This window comes from Heloderma suspectum, chromosome 1, assembly GCF_057233095.1.
Source record: "Heloderma suspectum isolate Gila_16-S chromosome 1, 16-S_ref, whole genome shotgun sequence".
Classification (NCBI taxonomy): domain Eukaryota; kingdom Metazoa; phylum Chordata; class Lepidosauria; order Squamata; family Helodermatidae; genus Heloderma; species Heloderma suspectum.
Window position 1 is genome coordinate 201,060,734 of NC_139458.1, and position 17,421 is coordinate 201,078,154.

The window sequence follows — 17,421 nt, forward strand, 5'->3', positions numbered from 1 at the left end:
CTCCCACCTCTTTTGACTAGCCAGGCCCACACGGCAGCCATTATGTGACTAGCCACATCCTCCATGGGAGCCATTTTTGGTGGTGCCCACAGCTGTTTCTCAAATTCCAAAATGTGCCCACAGGTCCAAAAAGGTCGGGGATCCCTGTGCTAAGCCAATGGTTTTTTAATTAAAAAGGGGGGGCGCACACCAACAATTTAGACAAATGTAAGATGCCTCTCTATAATTAATCCAAAAGAGCACCTGTCTCATGTTGTGGAGTTGTAAGTACATAGTGTGGAGCTGCATTTTTTCCTTTTTAAGGTCATCCTGGGTCATGCCGTTGGCTTCACATTCTGCAAAACAGAGCAAACCAGAAACCTTGTAAGAACCATCTTGAGCAGTTAAAAGGAATGCAGAACACTGAAAATAAAAAGTTATCAAATACCTCAGTGGCTACGGGATGCTGCGGAAAACAAGGAAGTAGGGATGTCAGGGAACTCCGTTTGGGGGGTAGAGTTCGATGAGTTTTCCTAGACTCGGCCGCCCGGACTTCATTTCAGTTCATGCTGCGGTGCCCAACTCTATCTGCAGCAAGTTGAGCCAGTTCGCAGACTTTCCAGGAATTTTGCACTTCTGGCGGGGGGAGGTTCTGCATTTTGTGCAAATTCTAAGCAATTTGTGCAAATAACAGCTGAATTTGCACAAATTATACAAATTGTGGCCAAATTTGCATGAATTTGGCCACAATTTGCACAAATTGCTCAGAAATTCACTCAAATTGCAGAACCTTCCAAAACCCATTGAGCAAAAAGCTTCCTGGAGTTCAGGGAACAGCCCGCAGCTCAGGTCACAGATTCAAAGCACATACTGCAGAACTCCATCAAACCAAAAAAGAACCAGGTTTCCCAATGACAGACATCCTTACAAGGAAGTTATATCTTACCCAGCAAATTTGTCATCTTCAAAAGCAGAAGCGCTGCCAAAACCAGGAACACCCCCAACCCCCACCCCACCTCAGAGAAAGGTTTTAAGCTTGACTTCTGGGTGGATGGAATTTCCCTCAGTACTCCCCAGCATGTTTACAAAGACCCACACTACATACTGCACTATTGAAAGCAAACACTCAGAATGGAATTACACTGTTATCTCAGCACACTAGTGTACCCAAACTGCCGTCTGCTGGGACAAGACATAGGAGCCTCATCTCTGCTCCGCCTCCCCCCACCCCGCCATTTTAAATAATTTAAAATAGTGGTGGAGATGGGGTATTTATAGGAAAGAATCAACAGATGCAGAAAGGGTTAAGATTTCCCCTCTCACCTGACAGTTCTTCCCACTTCAAATGAACCCCCTCCCACATTTGGCGTCCAAGGCAAATACACTTCAGAACCCCACATTTCCTTCAAAATGTATAGTTCAGTATTCAGGTTCCCCTTGCCCTAGGGAGAAAAGAGGCACTCTCTAGATTTTCCTGGTGTTTAGAGAAATGTGAGTGACAGCAGCAGGATGGAAAGACAAGCTTTGAAGTCTGCACCAGGATCTGAACTTTCCCCAAAGGGATGGAAGTTTGCTCCATGTGTTATAGCCTTTCCCAATCTGACACCTTCCAGATATGTCAGACTACAACTCCCCTAATTCCCAGCCAGATGTGTAGTCCAACACATCTGGAGGGCGCCAGGTTGGGGGAGACTGACATTTTACCTTCTGCAAGGGGTACAACTATTTCATTAGAATTACTGTGAATCTGAACGCCTCACCTCTGACATGCAAGGTTTTATTTTTGAAGTCATATTCATCTTGTGCATCCTCCAGATTTTTGATGATTTGCTCCATTTCCTAGAAAATAACAACCTCATTTAGATGTTCACGTTTATTTACTGGGTAATGGTATATATTATACAGGTTGCAAATAGTTCAGAGAGATTTTAGTCATTCAGTCATTGCTTCTCAGTGTTAGCTCAGCATTCCTCTAAGAAGTTGGGCATACATTGTTTTCCCTCCCACCCCATTTTATTCTTCCAACAATCCTGAGAGGTAAGCCAGGCTGAAAGACAGTGACTGGCCCAAGGTCACCCAGCAAATTTTGTGGCTAGGTGGAGATTTGAACCTAGGTCTCTCCAGTCCTAGTCCAACACTCTAACGCAAGGGTGGGCAACTTGTGGTCCTCCAGATGCTGGCTTGCAATGCCTATCAGCCCTAGCCAGCCCACTCCTAATCTAACCATCACACCATGCAGTCTCCCTATGGTAGCATTAGAGGAAATTACTCTTTAGTTAAAGAAGTTAAACTTCAGTGCCAAGTGAAGAAGACATTAACACTTAACAATGCTTAGCATTAATCATGCGTTGTTGCTTTAAACCTGATTAAGACCCCAAACTAACAATGAAATAATAGTTTAGCTTGCACAGCTAAGCCCTGCGCATGAAGGCCAGCTATAGGGAGACACCCGAAAGACCCGTTTGTCATGCAAAGAAGCAGCAAAACTGGCTCAACCATGGTTTGCCCATAGGAAATGCAATACCTAACCATGGATTAAAAAAGAAAACAAGGTATGTCTGTATCCTGCTCTTATGTGGGATCTCCAGTTGTTTCCCTTTTCGGGGAAATAAACAGGCCCACGTCTGCAACATCAGGTCCTCTCAGAGTATTCCTTGAGACAATATTTACTCATGGCAATGCAAACCAATACATCTTAAACCATGGTGTGGTGTCACAACTTGATGCACATCAAATCCATAAGGACATGTTGCTTACCTGTAACTGTGGATCTTCAAGTGGTCACCTGTAAAACTCATATATATGAGTGATGCACCTGAGCAGAACAGTCACTTGCAACATTCCAGAGCTGAACAGAATTTAGGCAGCCCACCTTCCCTGCACTTAGTTTCAAATCCGCCACAGGAGAGAAACAAAAGAAGGCAAAGCATCAAAGCAGGGAGGAGGATGGGTTGCGTGAGTTCACAGAGGACCACTCAAAGAACCACAGTTACAGGTAAGCAACCTGTCCTCCTTCTTCTTGGTCTCTGTGACCCACATATAGGGGTGAATGAAAAGCAAGAGACTTAACTGGAAGAGGGAGATGCCATGCCAGAACTGAAGAAAGGACAGCTCTGCCAAAACCTGCATCAGCATGAGCTCTGATATCCAGGTGGTAATGTTCAATGAAGGTAGAAGGCTGAGCCCAGGTTGCTGTGCTACATGGTTGTAGGAGCAAAATCCCTTTAAGGAAAATGACAGTGGATGCCAAGTCTCTAGTCGAGTGTTGTACTTGTAGGGAGGCTGGTAAGTGTGCCAGTTGATAGGCCAGAACTACGGCCAAAGCCACCCACTTGGCGAAGTGTTGTGGTGTCAGAACCTGACTTCCTGATACAGAGGCTTGAGTTCCAGTAAAACTTTTATTGCAGTAATTCCAGTAAGTAGCCACAAGCCTTTACAGTCCCAGTAAAGATCCACAGTAACAGATTACAACATACTTCCTTCACCGAGATCATTTTAGAAGTATCTTAACAAAAGACCCCATCAAGCCTTGGGTTCAGCAAACAGAATAAACCCAAACACGTTATAATTTCATTCAAACAGCACAACCAGGAAGGTTTCTAGGTTACACAGCTACTGCCTGTTGCACTCGTTTAAATACTCGTTTAAATTTAAATACTAAATACTGCTAAAGATCACTGTCGGATCTTGGCAGGGAAACCTAGCTCGCAATGTGTGCGACACCTCCTCAGATGCCTGTGTTCCTCCCTGTTTAGTTGATGATGCATTTAGGACACGCCCCCTGAAGCCCCCTCTCCTGCAGAGTCCTTCCCCTGCTGCCCCATTCCCATTATCAAGAAACAGGGGCCTCCATCAAGGTCAGGTATCCCAGCTGTGGAAGGTAAGCTGGTAGGAGGCCTGGTAGAATTGAATTCTCAGGCATCTGGCTTCCCATGGATGGGCCTGGTTCTACAGAATCCCTATCTGGCTCAGAATCGATGTCACAGGCTACAGCTCCCCCTGGACTGGGGCCAAGTCTCAATGTGGTGACATAGGGCAACCCTTTTCCCGTGAAGCAGCCTGAAAAGGTGTTGGATGCTGGTTGCTTGGCTTTGGCAGGTGGCCCGCAGTTCCCATGCGAAGCATCATAGGGTGTCCACTCTGTCTGTGGGTAGGTAGGCATGGGCTTGAGTGGAGTCAAGAAGTGCCTCTATGAACTGTCAGGTTTGAGATGGGTTGAGACAGCATTTTTCTTAGTTGACCTGCAGGCCAAGAGATTCCAGAAACATGTGGGCTATGTTGATGTTGACGCAGAAATGATGGTAAGAGGGAGCCATGAAGAGCCAGTCATCTGCATATGAGAAGACGACAATCCTGTGTATGGGAAGACAGCCATCTCAGGTGCACCACCACTATGAAGCCTACGGCAATAAAGACTCTCGGTGCTGTGGCTAGGCTGAAAAGGAGAACCTCGAACTGAAAGACCTTGTTGCCCAGGGCAAATCTGAGGAACGGGTGAGAAACAGTGTGTATGGAGATGTGGAAGCAAGTGCTGCGAAGACCTATTGTAGATAACCAATCTCCCTGATGCAGGAGGGGAACAATGGGTAAGAGTGTAGATATCCTGAATTTCTTTGGGTGGGGTTTTTACCTCGTGTAAGTTGACAGTATTTGTTCTGAAAGGGTCTCCTGCAGTGAAAGGAGGAGTACGAGCCTTGTTTAGGACCTGTGTCAGGGTGGCGTTGAGGTGGGCATTGGTGCTGCAGTACAGACTTGGTCAGCTGACGGAGGCCAATGACGACTGGGATCCCACTCCCATCTTTTGAGTGGATGTTTTCATTTTGTAGATGCAATCAAGGGTATAATCTGTAGGAGGCAAACGGTGTCTCAGGGAGACCGCCATGGCTTTGGAGGTGCAGTCAGCCACACGGTACGCTGTGTTAATTTGTTGGCCCACGAGCCTGAAGGCTCCAGCCTGGAATATCATCGCTACGTTTTTGACATCATCTGCAAGACAGTTGAAGGTTGCTGCATTTTCCCATAATAATTGTTGGTAGGCCACCATGAATGCCTCACGGTTCACCATGCAGAGTACTAGGGCTGTGGTAGGGTAAATTCTGTGCCTCGAGTTTATTTTCTTCCCTCTCAATCTGCTGGGGCAGAGTGAGGCATTTGTCTCATCTTCGATTGGGATGCTTCTGTTATTATGGAGTTTCGCATGGGGTGTTCAAAGAGGAAGGAAGAGTCCTCTTACCGAACCTGTGTAAGTTTTCTATCTTTCTAGATCTGGGCAAAAGAGTAGAAGGCTTCACCCAGGATTGCTTGATTACATGCAGCAGTGTTGGAAGCATCAGGATAGCAGCTGGTGGAGCCGAGTCTGGTTGTGCCCTTTTAAAAACTGGGTCCATGACCGGTACCAGGGGAAGCTAGGTGCCCTTGCGTGGGTGGCCAGATCCACCCATCCCGGTGCGCGTGCAGCCAGCCATGCTGGCCCCCGTGCGGCCAGGGAGCCCCTACCACTGGCGGCCACGATGTAGCACTTCCGGGGGCAGGCCCCAGAATGACCAAAACGGAAGGGACGGGTTGCGCCCCTTTCAGAAAGGAACATTTCCAGCTGTTTCGGGGCTTGTCCCTGGAAGTGCTACATTGCAGCCACCAGCAGCAGGGGCTGGCCATGTGTACATCAGGTCAGATGGATCTGGCCACCTGCGCAAGGGCACCATTGGATCCTACCCAAAATCTCTAGTCCAAGAGATTTTGCCATTCTGAGGATTCGTTCCATGTATGTCCTGATTTCACCCAATAGGGAGAGAGGGTTTTGATCCCCTACAGTGGCATCCAGGGAGGAGGCTGAAGGCTTTACTGAGGAGGTGGAGGACGAATCTGAGCAACAGTTGCCCTGTGCCAAAAAAGGCTGGTTAACCAGTGTTTCTGTGTTAGGGGCCAACAATGGCTGGGTAAGCTGCACTGGCAGAGGTGATTGTGCAGCTGCCGGTGGTTCCAGGAGTTCTTTCAGGATCACATCCTGAAAGAAGTTAGCCAGAAGAGGAGGGCGGAGACCGAGTAGTAAACTCGTAAAACCTGGTACCATGGTAGTTTCCGGTAACTGAGTGTCAGGCAGTTTAGATACCATGGGAGGCTGTGTCGTGCGGTTGGAAGTTGCCTTAGGTTGTTCCAGAAAGTGGACAGAATGAGAACACTGGCAATGGCAACCCAGACAGTCTCTACCCCTGTATAAACAGTGGTGCCGTCAAGGCAGTGAGTGGTCCTCATAATAACAGGGGGACTCACAGAAGTGGGGCACCTAGGGCTCTCCCATGGTAACTCATAGAATCATAGAAGAGCAGGGTTGGAAGGGGCCTACAAGGCCATCGAGTCCAACCCCCTGCTCAGTGCAGGAATTCATAACGATGGTGATGAAAACCTCTCAAGGAAGCTGGGGATCTATACCTCTGTGGGGAATGGTTTCCAGAGAAGTGATAGCACTGTTCTAGCAAAAAACGTTCCTTGGATTCACCCTCCAATACCGAGCCCAGACACTGGCTGTTGTCTGGGGAGTTACAGTCCCTTAGGAGCTGTTGTTTCTCTAGGATCAGAGTCAGCGATGCAACAGGAGTCTGAGGCGCCGTCTGTACTGAGGGTGGCTGATTTGGAACAGGTGTAGGTTGGGGTACAATGTCTAACACGATGAGACGCCTTTCTATCTTTCGGTCCCAGGGTTCGGGGCGTTTATTTTGGGACTTGGTCTATTTGACCTGTTTGGGCTTGGCTGTCTGTACTGAAGGGACGGTTGCGAGTTGTTGGTCCGTAGCTGTTGGCAACGGGGATGGTTGCCCTGAAGCACTTCCCATGATAGTGTGCGCTGGGAGCAGCTGAGCAAGAGCTGGAGCTGGCTTCCTATACATGGATGCCGACGCAGTATGCAGGGGCCAGTTCAATGTGGCTGTGGCTGCTGTCTTGAGGGTTTGTTCCCACCACAGAGGCATGTTGCTCTGTTTCTCCTGGCCTGCTTCGTAAAGGCCTGGCAGTTTGTATGGGAGTCTACCCTGTGCGCCTCTCCAAGGCAGAGAAGGTAGCGGGAGTGTCCGTTGGTCAATAGTCTCTGCCTGCCACAGTGGGTACAATTTTTGAAGGCGGCTTTGGAGGCCCTGCACCCCGAAAGGCAATGAAGGAAAAAAGGAAGAAACTAAGAGAAGATAGGAAAGGAAGGAAAAAAAGAGAAAGAAGGACTCTCTGTTCAGCATCACAGGAGAAGACAATGTGATTTTTAGAGATATTTTTGCCATGAGGTGAGAAATGTTCCAAATGCTGGTAGTTGGTGCAGTAGACAAAAAGGAACTGAGAGGCAGGCAGGAGCCATGCCTGGTGACTGCACAGAGGAGGTGGGCGGGACTCCTGCCTAGAACTCTGTTTGGCTCTAGAAAGTTCCAAATGAGTGTTCTGCGCAAGGGCATATCCCATATGTGTGAGTCACAGAGACTATGAAGAAGAACCATGGTTTAGGACAGGGGTGCAAACAGTGCAGCCTGCAGGCAGCCCCCAGACCCCCAGCATCTGCTGCCACCAAAAAAAAGAGAGGGAAAGAAAAAAAAAAACCTTCTAGGAACAGGCTCTATGGTTCCTGCCATAGAAGCCTCATTCCTAAAGCAAACCTGGAACATCCTAGGAAGCAGTGGTTGAAGGTTCCTGCCAGCTTCCTAGGACGGTCTGGGAATGAGGCTTCTGTGGCAAGAACCATAGAGCCCATTGCTAGGCCAAGGAGTTTTTTTTTCTTTTGCCAATTGGATTGGGATGGCTGAGGAGGGGAGCCATCCCAGTCCAACACCTTGATGCTGTGATATGGAGCAGATGAAGTTGCTTTAAGACCATCATCGGTTGCTCCTGGGGTGAGTGTGGCAGAATGTGTGTGCACGTGTGACCCCGCTACCCCAGGTGAGAAGTTTCTGCACCCTGGCTGAGGCGTTCTTCAGGAAGTCAAACCATGGTTACACATTCTGTCTGGAAAGGCTGGTGCCTGAATATCAGAAAAGCTTTTAATGAATGAATGAATTTGTTTGTTTGTTTATTGATTGATTGATTGTATTTTTATCCCGCTCCTCAGCCAAAAAAGGCTCCCAGAGTGGCTTACAATCAATGAACAAAGAAGACCCTCCCTGCCCGCAGGCTTACACTCTAAAAAAGACACGACACACAAGGAAAAGGCAATGGGGAGGGGAGAAAAAAGAATTGGGCAGATTGTCAGCAGGGCTGGTGGGATGGTCCTGTTCCCCCCCGTTCCCTATTCCACCTCCCACATCTGTTAGAAAGTCTAGACTACCCTTGGGTGACAATTTGTGGTGGCATTTGCTCCCACAAGGTGGTATGTCCACAAGTAAAATAAACTGTAGGCAACATGAAAAACAGACCCTGCAATTTTTACAATAGCATTGGTGAACCACAGCTTGCATGTGGCTCATCAATGATGACCAATTTCTGCCCCAATGCAGCCCCACAAAAAGGGATGTCTTTTGCTCTTATACATCTCAGCATGGTTTCAGAGACATTTTCCCAAAACAACTTGAAGTACCTTTTGGCCATGGCAAACCAACAAATTATTGGAGTTTTACTTACGGTGACGCTGTCCTTCACACTTTTGACTTTGACATCCAGCTCCTTCACCCTACACAGCATGGCAGTATTCTGCACAGTCCCCATTTGCATCTGGAATTTGAAAAGAGAAAAACAAACACACACACATAACAATGGTGCAGGTCAAGGTACTGCAGTCCAGCCTGGGGGGGGGGGGGGGGCGGGGATGACTACAACACAACACTGAAGCTGAGACTGCTGCATGAACATTGCAGGCATCCTTTCAGCTTGCCCCTCTGCTCACACCAAGGGAGGAGAGTAACCCAAATAATATGTTAGGTTTGGAGCAGCAGCCCATAAGCTATGCCATGTGAAAGCAGCTGCAGAACTTTGTGGGATGACGCCCAACTACACAATGCCCAGTCCAGAGACAAAAAGAGAGGGCAGAAAAATTACCTGATCAGCTGACTGGGCGACTTCAAGGATTTTCCTCTCCTCGTGCAGACACTTCGAGATCATCATGGCCATATACATGGGGTCTTCCTCAAAAGTCGTCTGGGTTGCAACATAAAGAACACAGTGGTATAGTCTACAAGACGTGAGGGCAGACCTCAGGCTTCTGGACCTACTTTGGGGGGTTTTAGTAGAACCTTGAGGGGCACCAAGCATCGCGAGGTGCAAAATAGAGGCTCCAAGCAGACACACACCAAGTAGAATTAAGTAACACAGCGCCTCTGAGCACATGGCACACACCAAGAATTTGTGTTTGGTATCAGAACTGAGCCTGAAGTCCTTTCACACAAAAACCCATTCCTGGTTCTCTCCACCACCAGCAGCAGCTATTTTTCATTTCGGCAGTCTAAATTAGAGTGGGGAGGCAAAAATCTTTTTGCTCCTGCTGTTACCCAACTGGGAAACAGAAACCACTGCAGATCTACTACAAAGTACCCAGAGATCTACCAGTAAATACCATTATATCTACTAGTATACCTGTAGGTCTACAATGAGATCTTCCCATCCCTGGGCTAGCACATCCTCAAGCTCCAACCTTTCATCAAAGCAGGGGTGAGCAACTTCTGGCCCTCCAGATGTTTTGGCCTGTAACTCCCATAATCCTTCACCATTGGCTATGCTGGCCTTGGCTGATGAGGGCCACAAGTTGCCCATGCCTGCACCAGAGAGCAAATGTATTTAACATCAAGATGTGTTCCCAAAAACAGTTTGTAGAATTTTTATTAAGATCAATTAAAATAGCTCTCATTCACCAACATATACCTGTAGGTTACGTTTGCTCTTCCTGATGTTGTGCTGCAGTAAGAAGTTGTTCTCCTGTGTAAAGCGGCCATATTGGTCGTCCAGCTGTGACAGAAGGTTCTGGAAAAGCAAGGTCGCCAGCGAACCATCGCTGGCAGCATGGTCCCTAGGATAGAATAAAGCACCTGAAGATAAGTTTCTCTTCCTCCATTTCTCCACAACCCCAGTTGACCTATTAATACTGCCTAAGCTGTGCAATGTCTGGCAGAGGGGACCTCCGTCAGTAGGAACAGGTTACACAGGCCACTACACCAGAGCTACCTCCTCAGTCGGCTGGTGACAATGCAGCAACAGCAGGAAGTATGATGCTGCGCAGGTGGAACTGTGCTTACTTGATCACGTACATTTCTTTGCCGACACCCAGGATGTCGCTTTCCATTTCCTTACATCCTAGTATATGGGCTGACTTCCGTTGCCAATCAGGGGCTTACATTGCAACATGAAATAAGCTTATTTCAATGTGTGTATTTCGATGGGACTTATTTCCCAAGCAAGAATGTTCCACACTTTTAAAAGCCCCATTAGTTTAGAAGAGAACAGTTTAAGCATACGCAGAACTTAATTGGGTCAGACCGTTTCTTAGGACCACAGCCTTATTCATTGACAGTTCACACAAGGTAACCTCTTACCAGTCTTGGCTTTCCAGCCATTGTGCCAGATACTGTCTGATTTCCATGGGAAAGCTGTCATCATAGAGCTGGTGCACTTGTTCCAGGTATCTGGAATCCAGCTGCTGTAGTCGATACCACTGACTCATCCTGTGCAATCAAAACGCATACGGTTATAGATAGAACGTAACCTTGTACCCTCTACCGGGCACTCAGGCAAATGCTTGGCCTAGTTTAAAAGTCGTGTCTATTAGGAGCACTACACTTTCCCCCCTCCTGTTCTGTGGTCCTCCCCACCTCCAAATTTCCCCTCTTCTTGATTAATGATAATTATGGTTTACTATTACCACTAGTTCAACACTAACTGAACTAGTCAACACTAGTCGCCACCAGCGATTTGGCACGGAAAATTTCCCAAAATGGAAAATTTAACAGTGCTTTATTTTTCTGTGGAGAAATTTCCGTTTCATGAGTTCATTAGTAATAATGAATGGGTGTCAATTGCAAATGCAATATTAGGCGAGCTTGGCAGTTTCAACTTGTAATTAATGTTTTTCAGATGATTAGCAAGTATGGGAGAGGATATATATATACCACTGAAATACATTTATGTCTCAGTGTGAAGTGGAACTAGTAAGTAAGTAGTGACAGTGAAAATGAAGGTGCCCCAGCAACTGCAGTGGAAGAGAGCTGAACTCTGTTGATATAGATGGGTGGTTGTCAGCGCATCGTGCAGTTCTTTGGGTTAACAAAATTAATTTGTGCAGCCTTCCCCCAACCAGTTGCCCTCCAGATGTGTTGGACTATAACTCCCAGCATCCACAGCCAGCCATGCTCATATACTTCAAATACTTGTGGAGCATAGGGACAAGAATTAATATGAGGTACTTTTTTAGTTTTTCTATTTTACTTGTATTTAGTAAACATGCTAAATTAGACCACTCTCTAGTGATTTCCCCATTTTCAAATGCAAATGACCCTATGTAACTTAGCCTAATTTACATAGGAAAATTCAAAAGTCTAAATTTTCCAGAAAACCCACATCACTGGTTACCACAAGCCATTGTTTGCTCTCAAAAGGGCCACATTCAGATTTAATGCTAAACCAAGAACAAGCCTGCGTAAACCTCAAGCTGATACACTCCTCGCTGCCCTTCTGATGTAGCTGTGCAGAGGAAACCCTGGGCAAATGCTGATTAATCTTAATTATGGTTTGTTGGAACAAGCCAAAGTCAAACCAATTTATGAATGGCTTGTTTCAACTAACCCACAGTTAAGATTATAACCACATTTAAGGGTTAGGCCAGCATATTAACACGCAGTTAATAAAAAATGGACACTTCTGATTTCCTCACAGCCATTCCAGAAGAGGAGAGGAGCAGGCAGAGGAACACAAGCACAGGGCTCGCACAGGCTTGCTCTTGTAATGCTAAACCATGGCTTAGTAAAATGTCCGAATGCAGCCAATCCTGGTTTGCTATTACATCTGGATGCAGCCAATCTCTGGTCTGAAGGCAAACAGTGCAAGAACTATGGATAGACTGGGTAGACATCAAGGTAAGCCACAATAAATCTGTTAGGTCTTCAAAGTGCCACAGACCCTTTGCTGTTTTGATTTCAAAAGATACGTCTAAGCCTCTGCAAGAAGCCATTGGTATCAATAGCAAAGAACGGGAGGGGGAACCTCATTTTGACAGTTGTTGAGTACAACATCTGGTGTATATATGGAAAGGCTGCAGTCAAACACCAGGTTGAAGATTTACTTGACTGGCTCATTATAAGTAAGGGAAAAGGGAGCTCAAAAGTCTTACAATACTTCGTTGTCTTAAACCATTCTGCTGAAATTTGCTTTTTAGAAAAAATAAGCGGGAACCATTTCAACTACCGGAGGGGCTGAGAAATGGTCTCTGCTAAAGCTGTGTATTTAGCAACTCGCCTGGTGACCGTAAGCAAAAAGGAATTTCATGCCTGCGACTGAGCAGACAGGCAAAGGGACGGAGCATTCCACCCCTCCTCTGCCAGCTCCCTTGGTAGAAAGCATTTCTTGGTTATGCTAAAAGCAGCATGTTCTGCTGCTTTTAAAGTAATACTTTTAAATGTGTTTTAATTTTTATCATTGGCTGTAGTTTTTGCTTTTATTGTGTGTCGCCCTGAGAGCTTCGACTATAGGGCAACTCATAAATTTCATAAATGGTCTACTAAGAAACAGGGACTACTAGCCTGTTTCTCTGATGCAGTGGAAGGGGGGCTCCTCCAAAGACAACATGGAAACACAGGCTCCTAGCATCTTCATGGGCTAGTTAAAAAAACTGCTTTACATGGGGGGGGGGGGTTTACTCACAAGGCTGCTCTACCCTAAAATGATGCATCCGTCAACTAACCAAGCCTAGCTGTACTAAAAAAAAAAAAAAAAGGGGGGGGGGAAGAACACCAAACAATAATTCTGTGTCAAAAAATGCTGAATTTTGCCATCTGTATGGACTATGAACATTGAGCATGTCTGCAATAGGGAGAAGGTGGAAGTAGTGTAAAGAGGATGGAAGATTGGGGTGAGCAGGTAGTTATGTAGACTACAGGGACCAAATAAGGAACGCGAATGGCAGCTCCCTATGGGGGCCGCCATTAGCGTACGCACTTTTTTTTTCTTCAAGTCACCCGTGATAGGCTACGTGACGATTAACGTAGCCTATCACGGCTGACTTTGCAAATCTAGCCGTGATAGGCTACGTTAATCGTTACGTAGCCTATCACAGGGGCATTTTGTTTGTTTGTTTAACTTTTCTTGTAATGGCGGTGGCGGCAGCCCGTTGAAAGACCTGCTGCCGCCCCTGCCCCTGACAAAGACCTGCCGAACCGCCGCCAGGACCCGCCGCCGGGAACGACATTCGTGAAAGCTAAGTCCCATCCCGGGGGGGGGGGGGGGTGACGGAGAATTTCTCCCCGAACCTTCGGAGGACCGAATGCGTTGGCACTCGGCCCCCTGAAGTTTCGGCGAGAAATTCTCCCCCATCCCTACGAACTTGGGACTGGCCTGTGCTCAGGGCCTATTTGAATTGGCCCAGGGCAAACTACAAACTGGACAAAAACACTGTCCCTAATCAAATCTTTTAAAGCAGCCTTCCACAAGCTGGTGCCTTCCAGCTTGCAGGTACAACATCCTCCAGCCAGGATGGGAGTTGTAGTCCAACACATCCTAAGGGCACCAAGTTGGGGAAGGCTGCTTTGCAGTGTCTTGATGGTCACTTTCTCCTTTTGCAGCGGGGGCGAGGTCTCATCTACTCCATCATGCATGGAATTGGAAAGCTTGCAACAGACTCAAACGAAGACAACGTGCAGCCGAATCCCCCACGTTCACTCGGAAATCCCACTGGCTTCAACAGGGCTTGTTCTCGCGGAGCTGTACATAGGGCAGCAACCTTATTTACTTTATACTCTCCATCCAGGAAGGCTACAGCCCAAGCAGCCTTATTTCGGTGGACCCAAGGGCGATCCGCGGCCAGACTTGATCATCAGGACCTAGCCAAAAAAGCATACCCCCCCCCCGCCCTTTTCCGCACGAGCCCACTCCTGGATTCGATCTTCTCCTGCCCAGACTCTGTGCAAAGCAAGCAAAGAGGGAGTTACTACCGGCCACGGTCCTCCGGCGTGGTTAGCCCTAAAAGCAAGTGGAGAGCCGATTATGTTTCAGGCGTGCAAGGACACAATCCTACGCGTGTTTGGACAGAACAAATGTCCTACAACTCCCAGCATGCCCCAGCCAGCACAGCTGGCTGGGGCATGCTGGGAGTTGTAGGACATTTGTTCTGCCTAAACACGCGTAGCATTGCGCCCTTAAAGGCCCTTCTCACGCAACACAAACGGCGTGTTGCAAACCCCCAGATCCGTGTACAACTGCCCACGGGTTTGGAGACCGCCCCTCGGGCAAACCCCGATGCCGCCCCGACAGCGCCTACTCCGTATATAGTTACCTCGCTCTTCCTACCGCGCCCCAGCCGCGACTGCTCTCTTTTGCTCCCCCGACTCTGCCAAAGAGAAAGTCATTCTGACCGGGAAATAGCAAGCCGCGACGAACACGCCACCAATCAGTAAGATGCTGGTGTCAGCGAACAGCCAATCAGAAAGAGAATACGGCTGTTGCCACGATCGCTCCCTCCTCCCTCCTCTCGGCCCAAATATGCTCACTCACCCCCTTCTTCCTAGAATTGTGATTTAGGAAAGCAACCGCATTGTGTCAGCCTGTTTTGTCGGTGCTGCGGCAACTGAAGCGCCCACCTTTCTCTCTCTCTCTCTCTCTCTCTCTCTCTCTCTCTTTCTCTTTAATTCTCAGATTAGGGCATTTGGGGGCTTCAAGATGGATCTGAACAGTTTTGATGTCATTTCTATACCGCCCAATAGCAGCAGCTCTTTGGGCGGGTCGCAAAAATTAAAACCAAAAAGCGCAGGATAAAACAATATAAAATATGAAAGTATTAAAGCCACAATAGAACAATATAACCGGAATAAAACCTAGCAGCAATGCAGAAATCTAAAATACAGATTTAAAACACCAAAGCTAAAAGACTAGGAAGCTAAAGTTCTAAAATACTGGGAGAATAAAACGTTCCCAACGTTGCTCCGCTGTGTTTGTTTAGTTAAAATAAGGTTTAAGAAGCTATTCTGCAATCCTACACCCACTTCTTACCTGTAAGTCCCATTGAACACAGTGGGGCATACTTCTGAGTAGGCTTCTATAGGATTGCACTGTCAACTCCTATAAGTCAACCTGGTTGCCTCAAGACGTTTTGGACTTCAGCTTCCATCTACCCCAGCCAGCATAGCCAATGGTCAGGAATGGTGGGACTTGTAGTCCAAAACATCTGGAGGGCAGCAAGTTGGGGAAAGCTGCCACAAATTATTCCTTTTAAGAGGATTGCATGGTGAGGGTTGCCTAATTTTTGTTAATGTTAGGCATATAGTAGCTAGAAACCCAATCCAAAATGTAGATGACTGTTAATCTCAATGCCACAATCCTATGCCAGTTTATTATTTAAATGTACAGCTCATCCTTCATTTTATAGTCTCAGGGCAAGGTCCATACATATCGAGAAAACAATATAAAACAAAACAACCATCAAAAGCTCAATTCACATCATCATCCAAAACACTAATTTGGTACCCAGCTTCACTACAATGGGAAAACAGCACAATCTCATATCCTTCCAGGATATAAAGAGGAGCATCTTAACATGCAGACAAAGTGTATACAATACATCTCAGAGTGAAGGGGATGCCACAACTTTGGGGCCACTACCAAGAAGATCCTTTCACGTGCTTCTGCTCTATGAATCTATCAGGCTGTCAGTACTGGTAAATGCCTCTTGCTGCTTAGCACCCAGACTGGTCTGCAGAGGAGGATGCACGCTTTCAGACAGTTGGGGCCCAAGTTGTTTAGGGCTTTATATGTTAATGTCAGCACCTTGAACTGTACTCCATAGCAAATTGACAAATAGTGCAGACTGGGGTGATGTCCTGCCAGTGCTACCCTGGGCTGCTGCATTTCTACACGTGTTGCAGTTTCCAAACCATCTTCAAGGGCAGTAGAGCATATTGCCATAATCCAAGCTGGAGGGCTATTTACCTCTTTAGTAAGCCCAGATGTTCTGTGGGACTTCCAAGTAAACATGCAAAGGACCTAAATATCATTTCCAGTGCCACTGATGTTCTTTCAAAATGAGGCTGCAACTGCATGCACACTTTGCTGCACACTTTGACTTGGCAGTAACAAGTCACATAGCAATTTGTGGGGCACATGCAAATGTATCAGCTCAGGCTGTGTGGCTACAATCCTGTACTATGCACACACACCTGCATTGAATGTTGTGGGTGTCACTTCTCCATAACTATGCTTAGGACAGTTCTGTACTTGAGATTTACTCCGCCTGGGGGAAAAATCATGCTTGACTGGCATTTGCTGCAGAACCTGGTCTGATGATTCTCCTTCCCACTTCACTTCCCACTCATCTTCTTCTGCCTTTTTCCTTATCTTCCGACTTCTCTGCCTTCGAAGCCCAAGAAAGACTTTCAACGCAGTGCAAGCATGGCTGTTCAGAAGAGGTAAGTCCCATTGAGCACAATTGCCTTGGGACTTGCTCCCAGGCAAATGTGTCTAAAACTGCCACTTTCGTTTAATTAACTGAAGCTGGGTTTTTCTCTTTCCCATCACTTTGAAGCACTCCAAAGGAGAACATACCTCTTTTTTAAAACCTCGATTTTGGGGGTCTAATGTGTTATACCTTTTTTTTTGCTTCATTGATACTGCTTTAGATAATGAAAACTATTAACATGCAGTCCCTCGCCTTCTCTCCTTCCAGCTTCCCAAATGATACATTTGTACCAAGAGAAATAGTTTCCTACGAAGTCAAACGATTGTTACCCCAGGATGCCAGGATTCCTCTCCCCCACCCCGAACTATCAAGCAGAAGCCTGAGAAAGATCCAGATTCGACGTTAGTAAGCTTTTCAACCATGGTCAGTGCAACCATTTGAAAACCATGAGAAGGTTGGCCCCGGACCGCCCTGGCCTCTTCTAGTAAAAGTACACACAGAAGAGATGGGGGTTGATGCAGAGCTTTGGAAACAGCAGGGAGGGGAGAGCCATTAGTGGAACAGCGCAGCCACGTGTTTTCTGAGAAACAGGGACTTGTACAGGAAAGCCATCTGGCGCGACGAAACCGAAAGTTAGCAGGGATCCGATGAGGCGGGGGAGCGAGGAGCGGATGGTGTCCCGAGCGCTTTTCGTGGAAGTGGCGAGAGGGCTGTGTTTATTCTTTCTCTTTCAGTACCCTTTTTCTGAAGTAGACAGACTTCTTGCTTTTCAGTGCTTGTGATCAGTGCAATCGCCTGTGCAAAACGCATGGCTCCGTGGCACCCGGGTAGCTTAATAAGGGAGCTGGTCCTCCTAACTGCAAAGCAGGAAGTTTGGAAGGGACTTGCCA

The 17,421-nt window shown here is 47.1% G+C and overlaps 1 protein-coding gene across 2 annotated transcripts in view; it reads right to left on the reverse strand.

The window, feature by feature from the left end:
- STAT1 (signal transducer and activator of transcription 1) overlaps positions 1 to 14,475 on the reverse strand; it is a 50,874-nt gene extending 36,399 nt beyond the window's left edge. The window contains exons 1-8 of one of the 2 annotated variants that reach the window (XM_084816285.1): positions 14,417 to 14,475; positions 10,470 to 10,598; positions 9,802 to 9,946; positions 9,517 to 9,695; positions 8,983 to 9,081; positions 8,569 to 8,658; positions 1,740 to 1,818; positions 244 to 335 (exon numbers count right to left, since the gene is read on the reverse strand). In XM_084816285.1, the coding sequence (XP_084672411.1) occupies positions 244 to 335; positions 1,740 to 1,818; positions 8,569 to 8,658; positions 8,983 to 9,081; positions 9,517 to 9,693 (537 nt within the window). In that variant the 5' untranslated portion in view covers positions 9,694 to 9,695; positions 9,802 to 9,946; positions 10,470 to 10,598; positions 14,417 to 14,475. The remainder of the gene's footprint in view (positions 1 to 243; positions 336 to 1,739; positions 1,819 to 8,568; positions 8,659 to 8,982; positions 9,082 to 9,516; positions 9,696 to 9,801; positions 9,947 to 10,469; positions 10,599 to 14,416) is intronic. The other variant, XM_084816276.1, reaches the window with a different exon arrangement.
- Between the last annotated feature and the right edge of the window lie 2,946 nt (positions 14,476 to 17,421).